General features: G+C 38.1%; 1 protein-coding gene across 2 annotated transcripts; it reads right to left on the bottom strand.

Moving 5' to 3' along the window:
• Window positions 1–2,295: 2,295 nt before the first annotated feature.
• Window positions 2,296–10,433, bottom strand: LOC106378816 (putative F-box protein At1g57580). 2 transcript variants are annotated; one of them, XM_048764519.1, is made up of 3 exons: window positions 8,405–10,433; window positions 3,859–4,058; window positions 2,296–3,726 (listed from the first exon to the last, which is right to left on the bottom strand). In XM_048764519.1, the coding sequence occupies exons 1-3, from the start codon at window positions 8,637–8,639 to the stop codon at window positions 3,133–3,135; spliced, it is 1,029 nt and encodes a 342-aa protein (XP_048620476.1). In that variant the 5' UTR covers window positions 8,640–10,433; the 3' UTR covers window positions 2,296–3,132. The 2 variants fall into 2 exon arrangements, with proteins under 2 accessions (XP_048620476.1, XP_022570185.1); XM_022714464.2 differs by lacking the exon at window positions 8,405–10,433 and having other exon boundaries at window positions 2,296–4,358.
• Between the last annotated feature and the right edge of the window lie 949 nt (window positions 10,434–11,382).

Here is an 11,382-nt window from a genome sequence, read left to right as displayed (position 1 = left end):
TCTAGTGTTCCTTGCTCCCAATAAACTATCAAAACCTTCCAGAGTGCTGCACCATCCTTGTCCCAAAAATCTCTCATTTTCTTTCCAAGATCCATCCGTAAAGCACCACCGACCAGGGATAATTGGTACCCTCTCGTTCACTACCGATCGGGCCTGTTCAGTTCTTTGTGCATGATTAATTTGCGCCTCAGCCCATAGAGCGTACTCTGTTTCAGCCAACCTAAGAGTATCTCGAGGGTCAATATCCAAATTGCTAAAAACCTTATTATTTCTCTCTTTCCATATATACCATAGAATCCATGCAAATTGGTGATCCTCCATTGCCGAAACCACCCTCCAAAATAAATGTTCCATGTTTGCAAAAAGGGATTGAAGGGGAAAATATCCGGGTTAGACGGAATCCGTGAAAGAGCCCAGACCTGAATCGCCGGGGGACATTCAAAGAAGGCATGATTTATGGATTCCTCAGGTGCTCCACACCGTACACATATCGTATCCCCTTGTATTCCTCTCGAACGTAGATTCTTCTTTACCGCTATGCAGCCTGTTACCAGTTGCCAAAGAAAATGTTTTAACTTAGGTGGGCATCGTAATTTCCAGCAGTGTGCTTTCAATAAAGAAATTGATGGACCAAACTCTGGAAGTGTCCTAACTTTATCTGGGTACACCCACTCCACCTCATAACCTGATTTAACCGTATATCTTCCATTATGTGTAAAATGCCATCCGTCCCGATCTGCTATCCGAGACCGGCTTAGAGGAATACTTTCAATTAACTGGACATCGTTCTGGTCCACCAAAGTCCTAATAACATGTGAATTCCATGTTCTTGATGTTTCATCAATAAGTGAATCCACTGTAAGATCGGGGTAAAGATTGTGTTGATTTTTGTTTGCTGGTCTCGGGCGGGTGGATGGGAGCCAGGGATCATTCCATACTGAGATGGAAGATCCTGATTTGATTAGTCTTTTGCTAACCAGAGATCTAGCTGAGACAATACTACGCCAGCCATAAGATGACGAGTAAGATCTAATTGGTTCCAGGGGTGACGCATTCCTGAAATACCGTCCTTTGAACACTCGGGCAAATAAAGTGTCTGATTTCTCAATTAATCTCCATAATTGTTTCCCAAGCATAGCCGTGTTAAAGTCTGTTAAGTCTTTAAAGCCCAAACCTCCTTCAGCCTTAGGCAAACACAGTTTGTCCCATGATTTCCAATGCATTCCTCTAGTACTGCCCCCTGGACTCCACCAAAACCGTGCCATTGCGCTTTGTCAGTTTTTTCATCACCGTTTTTGGAATACGATAGCATCCCATTACATGATTTGGCAGGGCTGTTACCACTGATTTTATAATCACCTCTTTACCCCCTTTAGTAAAAAAATTAAAAGTCCATCCGTTGACCCTGTTATTCAATCTCTATTGAACAAAACCAAAGACTTGTATTTTTGACCCTCCCAAACTTTCAGGTATACCCAAGTATGAGCCCATGCCACCTAAGTTCTGTATTCCCAAAATATCTCTTAATTCCTGCCTTAAACCTTCCTCAACCTTATGTCCAAACTGGATCGAAGATTTTTCAAAATTTATCTGCTGACCTTCCTCGCTTTTTGATTTACAAAAAAAAAAGACTATCATCTGCAAAGAGTAGGTAGGATATCGGAGGGCAAGCCCTGGCGATTTTAACACCCGTCAGTAGTTTTTCCCTCTCCGCCTTTTTAATATTCGCAACCAGCGCTTCCGTACACATAATGAATATATAAGGAGAAAGAGGATCCCCATGATGAAGTCCCCGCTGCGGAATTATATTTCCCTTTGGTTGCCCATTACGTAAAACTCTGTACTGTACCGTGGAAATACATTCCATCATCAATTTTATCCAATGATGATCAAACCCCATTTTGGATAGAAGTTGTTAAATGAAAATCCATTCAACTCTATCATAAGCTTTACTCATATCCGTCTTTATAGCCATAAATTTATCCTGACACGCTCTGTTAGTCCTCAGTCCATGGAACATCTCCTGAGCTATAAGTATATTATCCAAAATCAATCTCCCCGGCACAAACGCCGATTGTGTTTCCGAAATAAGAGAGGGCTGACACACCTTCAACCGCTGGCACAATACCTTCGATATAACTTATAGCCTACATTACATAAACTGATAGGTCTGAGTTCAGTCATTCGCGTAGGTCTCTCTGTTTTAGGAATTAAGCAAATATTCGTCATATTTAACCTTGTGTCGAGGGTCCCTGATGATAAGAAATCATTAACCATTTCCAGTAGATCATTTTTTATTATATGCCAAGAATGCTGAAAGAAAAGAGCCGTCATCCCATCCGGTCCTGGGGCTTTTTCCGGATGCATCATGAACAAAGCTTGACGTACTTCCTCCTCAGTTGCCAGCCGGATTAACCTCTGATTCATCTGTGGGGTAATCGTAGAATTAATCTCATCCAAAAAGCCATCAAACTCCGTAGGAGAGGTAGTCTGAAACAATTCTCCAAAATAATCTACTGCTACCTTCTCTACACCTTGTTCCTCGATAATCCAATCACCATTCGTATCATATAGGCCAAAAATTCTATTACGAGCCCGACGTTGTTTTGTCAGGGCATGATATAACTTAGTATTCAAATCCCCTGCAATATGCCACATATTGCGACTTTTCTGTTGCCAATACTCTTCCTCGTCTTTATACGCTTCCTGCAATTTCCTAGAGACCTCCAATATGTCCTCTTGGGTTCTATTATTATCATTTTGGACCTCTTCCAAAGCTTGTTGCAGCTCACTAATTTTTTCCTTTCCATATGGTGGATTATTTTTTCGCCATGTAAAAATCTCATGTCGACAATTAATAATTTTTTATACAAAACCCCGGAATTCTCCGCCGCCGATTCCCTCCAACCCCTCTCAATTGAATCCAATAAACCCTCCTGCCCTATCATCTTTTTATCAAAACTTTCAAATTTTAAAAACTGCACAAAACAAAATGACATATATAGTGAACGAATAGAGAGAAGAAAACATAAAACAGTGCCATGTTCCATTAACCAAATCACCAAAAGACACATGTTCCTCACAAAATACGAATGTGTCTACACCACTCTTCTTTTGTTGTTGGTATTTTGCTCATTCAAATAACATTCCCAGATGTAATTTCACCTCTTCCTTTTCGTCAACCGACATTTTCATAAGCTGATTTTCTGGTGAGCTTCTATCAACCAGTGTCATAATCGAGCTTAGAGAGGAGATGCCTCTATCACCACAAGCCAATATATCATCAAGTCCTACCACAGAATAAAGTGAAGGTGTGAACAGAAAGAAATCTAGATTCGCATCGTACCAAATTGGAACCGAAGCCATGACTGCCCACTTGCTAGCACTCAAGTCGTACACATGAACTACTCCATCATAACAAGTTCGTAACACTAAACACTTTCCGTTGTAAGCTTCTACGTACCAAGTAACTATATTTTTGTCAATCACTCCGTTCTGGATCTGCTTCTCGAGGACCCACTTGGGATCACTGAGAATGTTTCTGAGTGCATAAACGTAAATGACTTTCTCATTGGCTGATACCAAAGTCAAGCTATTAACTCCGGATGCAAAGAGCGTTCTCGAAGTCAATCCCCGGGGGAAGTCAGTCTGGATCAGCCGTGCTTGCTCTGTTTCGGGGTTGAAAGCTATGATGCTTCCGTCGTTTCTTAGCCAGTGAAGAGACCCGTTCAAGTAAACATGGTTCTTCATACGGTCATCAAGATTGCTTGTGTGGCAAGTAAGTGTAGTTTTTGAATATGTCCATGAGTCTCCGGCGTTAATCTCGAAACCATACTTCGTTTCATCGGTTTTTGCCATCTCGAATATGTACACAACTTTGAAATTCTGTGTGGTTCGATCAAGCTGATTAACCACGAGCCCTAGCTGCTTTCTTTTGTCCCGACGAGTCAAGAATCGAAACTTCTTCCTAATGGGGTTTGTCACGCATAGACGATCATCAATGAAAAGTAGAAGAAGGCCTGAGCAGCATTCCAAAATATGACACTCCATTAAAAAATGTCCCGATCTTCTGGATATTCTTGTGAAGAAGATAAGTTTTTATGTCACATTTATATGCAAATTTCTCAAGATCCAATTCAAGGTGTTTATCAATCATCCGATCAATTCTGGGGTCGTGTGGTCGAAGCTTACGACAATGGAAAAGATGCAATGTGGAGTGACCGGTCTAAAAAATCAATTCAATCCCGAGTTCAAACAATTCAAAAAGCAGCGAAAAAATTGCATGCATGCATAAAACAATGTGAAAATAGATGCATAAAACAATGTGAAAATAGACATCCAATTGGTGCTTCAAGTGATGATATTGTAAGAATTAATTTTTATATTTACATATATTTTTTGGATAATTTTTGTATGAATATTTGAATGTTTTTTTTAAATGATATGCAGGTTAATCAAGCCAAATTAATGTTAAGAGAAGATCTAATGTTTAAAGGAGGTTGGAAATTTGAGCATGTGTGGGACATTATTAAAAATTTTGAAAAATTTCAAGATGGTGTTGCCCATGCCAAACGATTCTCTAATCCATGTGGTGTTGAGTACACATCTTTAAAATCAGATATACTCAATCTTGATTCTCCAACTCAAGCATCACCAAGGTTATCTTCTTCTTCACTAAACTTAAATGATGAGAGTGAGAATATTAGTGGATCTCCCTCTTCACGACCACTTGGAGTAAAGAAATCCAAAATGAAGCGAAAAATTGTTGATCAAACCGATTCGGTTATCAATACATTAGAAGGAGGAAATAACCAATTCAGGGAGCAACTAAAGAAGTCAAGTGAACAAGGACAACAACACTTGGAGATTCAAAGACAAAATTATACTTCGATTTTTTGGATTTTACAAAACATTTTTAATATCTATAAAACTTTTTTTGTGATTAAAAACTATTATTTGGGATTTAAAAAAAAATAATATATATATTTTATAAATTTCTATATTTATTAAACATTTTTAATATTATTAAAACTATTTTTTGTAATTATTAAACTATTTTTTATTTATTAAAACTATTTTTTGTTTATTAGAACTATTTTTATATATTTATTAAACATTTTTAATATCTATAAACTTTTTTTGTGATTAAAAACTATTATTTGGGATTTTTTTTAAAATATATATATATATATATATTTATATTATATAAATTTCTATATTTATTAAACATTTTTAATATCATTAAAACTATTTTTTGTAATTATTAAACTATTTTTTATTTATTAAAACTATTTTTTGTTTATTAGAACTATTTTTATATATTTATTAAACATTTTTAATATCTATAAAACTTTTTTTGTGATTAAAAACTATTATTTGGGATTTTTTTTTAAAAAAAAAAAATTAATTTATATATTTTTATATTTATTAAATATATTTTTTTAATTTACAGGTCTCATGATGATCAGACCCGGCCTCGACAGCGTCGTGGTCGTGGTGGTACGGGGAGCCAGTTTCGGGATTCAAGCCATTTTCAGGATTCCCCTTCGCCCCATAGCTCCTACCATACATCTCCCTCTGCTGCACCCGCTCCTGCTCCTCTCGCTCCCGCTGCTGCACCCGCTCCTGCTCCTCCGGGTCCTCCGGGAGTGAGGAGTGTTGCGGAGTTGGTTCGACAGCCCGGTCGTGACCATCTTCCCTATCTCACTCCGTATCCATATGGACGGGGTCAAACATGGTAATTAAACATTTTTTTTCATTAAAATTTGATTCATTATTAACCGTTTGTTCTTTTTATTAGGTTCAACCGATCCGGGAACGGGATCAGCGAATGGATCAACCGTTTGATGTACTCGGCCCTCGACAAGGGACATCCGACTTTCACTGACTTCCCTACCGACAAGCAGCATCTGTGGTTTCATCAGTTTGCGGTAAGTATCCTAATTTTTTACTTATATTTTTAATATTTAATATAAATTTTCTACTAATTGTGTTTTTTTTTCAGCAAGAATTCAACTGGAATTCCGATGAGACGCTCTTTATCTATCACCACTTCGTCCATAAAGTTATGGACAACTATGGGAAGCAGATCCACGAGTGGAAGAAGAAGTGGGAAATCAACAAGGTTTGTTTTTAATTTATTAAACAATTTTTTAATTTATTAAACGATTTTTTAATTTATTTAACTATTTTCTTTTTTTATTATTAAAAGGTCCCAAAGTCGATAAACAACACGGTCTGGACGGAGTTGTGTGCGCATTGGGATAAGGAAGAGACGAAAGAAACTTCTTCCACCAACTCCACCAACTGCAGGAGCGACCGTAAAGGGAAGGGCGTCTTCAAGCATAACTTGGGTGCTCAATCTATTGCCTCTCTGGGAGATCGCATGGTAAGTTCAGTCGCTTTTTCTTCAATTATTTAAGTTTTGAAATTTTATTTTTTTGTGCATTTCTTCTAATTTCTAATGTTTCTTTAATTTATGTTTTTTTCAAGGCGGAAGAAAATGATGACGAGCCGGTTGATGATCTCGCCCTAATGAAGAGGGTGTATACCAACAAGAAGACCGGCCGGATTGATGACGGTCTTGTGAGGGAAGTGGTCACCCTGGTCCAAACTCAGGTGCAGGACGAAGTGTCTCAGCTTCAAACCGAGGATGACGCTTCGACGGCTTCGACCAACTTGTCCCGGTTTCGAATCAACGAAATCGTTGAATCCGTAAGTTTTTTTTTTAAAGTTCAATTCATTTATTTCTGGATTTAATTTGGCTATTTTCTATTTCAGTCGGTTCCAAAGAAGAAGAGACGTTTGGTCGGTTTGGGTCGTCGCACCCGGTCGGTTCCTCCTTCTTCTGCACCACCGCCCTTTGTTGATCCAGAAGTACTTACGGCTCAGTTGAAGGACAAGGATGATCGCATATCTTTGTTGGAGACCCAGATGGCGGCTCAACAGGCGGGCTATGAGGCACAGAGGAGGTTGAACCAGCAAATGATGGAGATGATCCAGAGGATGTAGAGGATGTACCCGAACGAGGTGTTCCCGGACGTGCCAGACCCGTAGTTTTTTTTTTTTTTCTAAAACTCAGAATGTTTTATTTTTATTTGTACAACTTTGAATATTAACTAATATGATTTCAATTTTAATTTTAATTTTATATTTTCGAATTTAAATTTCAAAATTTTTATTTTTTTAAAAAAAAATTAATTTTTTTTAAATTCCGAAGAAATAAACCCTCGGAATATACCGAGGGACTAGTTCCTCGGAATTTTCAGAGGGTTCAAATTCCGAGGAAATGAACCCTCGGAATATACCGAGGGACATGTTCCTCGGAATATACCGAGGGACACCTTCCTCGGAATATACCGAGGGACTTGTTCCTCGGAATTTGCCGAGGGTTCCTTTCCTCGGAATTTCCCGATGAAAATTCCGAGGAACATTTCGTCGGAACTTCCGAGGTAAATTCCGAGGACGTTCTCCCTCGGTATATTCCGAGGAGCTTTCCGACGAACTGGTGGTCCTCGGAGTTTCCTCGGAAATTTGTTTCCTCGGAATTTCGTCGGAAAATTCCGAGGGATTTCCGAGGAAAATTGAATTTCCGAGGAGTTATTTCCGAGGACTTGTTTCGTTGGTATGTCGTCGGAATAACGTTATTCCGACGACATACCGACGATTTTTTCCCTCAGTATGTCGCTGTTTTCTTGTAGTGGAGATGAAAGAAGAAAACAAAATTTTATTTTGTGACTTAAATTCCATAAAAGATCCAAGTGTTCGTGAACATTTCCAAGCAGAGAAAGCACGGATTTTACAAAAGCGCAGTCACCAACAACAAAATCAACAAATTCCTCCTCCATCAACATCGTTTGGACAATATTTTAACAATCTTTGTGGATCCGGTAGTAATTTACCAGAGTATTAAGTTGTTTTAATATGTTGTATTGATTAATATTTAAATAAAAAGTCTTTGACTTTTAAATAAAATAATATTTTTTTTATTTTAATTATAATTGACTTTTAAATAAATAATAATTTTTTTTTTTAATTATAACTATAGTTATAAGAATTAATAATTAGTACGTAACCAAAAAGGTGTGATTTTATATGTAAGAATTGTATTTCTTCATACATAAGTATTTTAGTTACAATCATAAGAAATTAGAAGACTACTTTGTAAATAAAAAAGTAATAGAGGAATGCTATTTTTTTTCTTAAATATAGAGGAAAAAATAGCAATCTCTGTTTTAGGCGGGAATAAATAGAGGTGGGTTAGAGCTGATTTTACTCTATTATAGCATTTAGAGGCAAATATAGGGAAACGTTGGAGATGCTCGAATGGGGTTTGTCACGCATAGACGATCATCAATGAAAAGTAGAAGAAGTCCTGAGCAGCATCCCAAAATATGACATACATCTATGGTTGTGAGTGACCTAGAACCGCCGTGAGGGTGGTGGCAGCCTAGATAAGTTGAGCCATAAGAGGAGATATAAAGCAAACTGGATCTGATCTGAGAACAGTACTCAGATACAAAAGAAGGATCGTGTATATGGGACTGGAGTGATGTATTTGTGCAACACAACATAGCCAGAGCTCTGAGATCTGTCTTGAAGAGAACCTTGTTTAGGAGATGTCCAGGTAAGCCGTCCATTACAGGAGAATTATTTAGGGTTGTGTTATGATGTTAAGTTTCTAACCGTGTTTGCATTTATATAGGACCAAAGCAAATCCAACCAAGGAAATTGATTTTGCAATATCTCATTTTTTGGGTAAACATATATCTTTTTTTTAATTAAAAAGAAAGATTTGATATTTGTTTTATTGAAAAATAAAATTTATAACAAAAAGAAAACTTTAATTAGTGAACGCTACGACATGCGGTTACCGCTTGGTGCGCGTTCGAGTATAAGCGATTAGTACATGAATTTGTTAATTTTTTAGTACTTATTGTGAATGGAAAGTATTAGATGATATACATATTCTGTTATTAGTTTAGATATCCTCGGGTATATTCCCCTATAGTCTTGGTAGTCAATTGTGTATCCCTGAATTCCCTGAACTGTTTGTACTTTATAACGTCAATGAAACAAACATATGTATGTAAAGGGAAATATCATATCTTTGAGAAAGAAATAAGAAGCATATATGCGTGAAGAAAAGGAATATAGTAAACCTTTTTTCTCCCAATAATATTGAAAATTTTCGTCAATATAATGAACCGAAGTCTCCTCTTAACAGCACTCTCTTCCTCAGCCTCTACCTATCTCTTGTTTCCTTTTCTCTCAAAAGCAATGGCTTAATCCGATGATCTTCCTCTTCAACTTACAAAAGATGTCAAGAGACAAAACAGAAAAACAAGAGCTGTGAGAAGCAAAGACTTTGAGACACTCATTCGCATAGCCACACGAGCTGCTCATGTGGCAAGACACAAAAGACACCACACCGTCACTCCTGAAGCAATACGATGCGAAGCCTGACTTTGACTCCTCGGGTTACCATCAAAATAAAGGCCTTGCGCGCTCTTCAGTTCCTTGCCACCAATGGTAACCCTAAAATCCGGTCTGAGTCGAGATCCGTTTTGGTTCACTTGCCTGGCATTCTTGCAAATAATTGAAGATTTAACAAATCTATAACTATTTTTCTTGTTTGACTGAAAAATCTGTAACTAAATTTGTACATGTATTTGGGTTTGTTGTGTATTTCAGAGTTTATCATGGCTGATTTAACCCACGTGGCCACATTACATATTCACATTTTATTAATTTCTTTTGGGGTCAACCACATGGCAGATCAATGTTTAATTTCTAGTTCCTCGAGGAATAGCCTCTCATCATAATTTCAGTAGGGACGTTGGGTATATTAGCGGATTTATTCGGTTTGGGGACTGGAAATTGACCTACCTTTTCGTTTTACCAAAAAGCCATTGAATTGGATAATAATATACCAGACGGAAAACGCTCGAGTCTTTAGACGAGATTTTCCAAACACGGATCTTCCCGTCTCGATGTCCGGTGAATATCTTGTCTGCTGCAAGAACCATAGCTTTAACCAAACCGCTTTAGACTTTAACGTGGAGAACTCGATGTGGTTCTTCCAAACCCTAATGTTCTTGGAGTCTGATCCTGTAAAGAGTAAATCACCTGAGGTAGCTAAAGAATATCCCATGAGAATGTTGGGAGAGTTGTTCTTAGACCATGATTAACTCGGGGTTCTTAGAGTGAAGTCCTTATTTAAGAACTGATTTGTACGATTCGTTCTCCTTGATCTTGACTTGTAATCAACTCAATCACAAGTATAAAGCGGAAGAAGACACGACGATATGTTGACCCGGTGTTCACCGCACCTCTCCGTACCGGAAAGGCCGCTATAGCTCACCGGAGCTGGGATCGAACCAGCAACTTCACTATATTTGCTCACAAGCGAGCTCTGAGATACAATCCTAATCTCTCCTCTCACTACAAGAAAACATCAAGGATTCTGAGGGAAAAAATCGTCGGAATTTCGTCGGAATATCGTTATTCCGACGCAATTCCGACGAAATACGTCGTCGGAAATAATTCCTCGGAATTTCTTTTTTCCTCTGAAATCCCTCGGAATTTTCCGACGGAATTCCGAGGAAAAAAATTTCCGAGGAAATTCCGAGGATCCCTTGTTTGTCGGAAAAGTCCTCGGAATATACCGAGGTAGAACTTCGTCGGGATAATTCCTCGGAAGTTCATCGATCGATGCGTGTTTGGACATATATACATCGATCGATAGGAGTATACCGACGGACTTTTTCCTCGGTTTATTCCGAGGAACTGTTCCCTCGGTATATTCCGAGGGATCCGTTCCTCGGAATTTTCCGAGGGAGTTGTCCCTCGGAAAATTCCGAGGGAAATGTCCCTCGCTATATTTTTTAAAAAAAACGGATCGATCGATGCGTTTTTGTTCAAAAACGCATCGATCGATGTAGTGAAAAATATAATTAATTTCCTCGAAATGTAAAAAATATTAATTTTTTTGAAAAAATAAAATTTCTGAAATTTAAATTCGAAAATATGAAATTAAAAGTAAAATTGAAATCATACTAATTAATATTCAAAGTTTCACAAATAAAAATAAAACATTCCGAGATTGGGGAAAAAAAAACTACGGGTCTGGCACGTCCGGGAACACCTCGTTCGGGTACATCCTCTGCATCATCTCCATCATTTGCTGGTTCAGCCTCCTCTGTGCCTCATAGCCCGCCTGTTGAGCCGCCATCTGGGTCTCCAACAAAGATATTCGATCATCTTTGTCCTTCAACTGAGCCGTAAGTACTTCTGGATCAACAAAGGGCGGTGGTGCAGAAGAAGGAGGAACCGACCGGGTGCGACGACCCAAACCGAACAAACGTCCCTTCTTCTTTGGAA

This window comes from Brassica napus, chromosome C8, assembly GCF_020379485.1.
Source record: "Brassica napus cultivar Da-Ae chromosome C8, Da-Ae, whole genome shotgun sequence".
In the NCBI taxonomy this organism is placed as follows: Eukaryota; Viridiplantae; Streptophyta; class Magnoliopsida; order Brassicales; family Brassicaceae; genus Brassica; species Brassica napus.
This window is presented reverse-complemented; position numbering and strand designations above follow the sequence as displayed.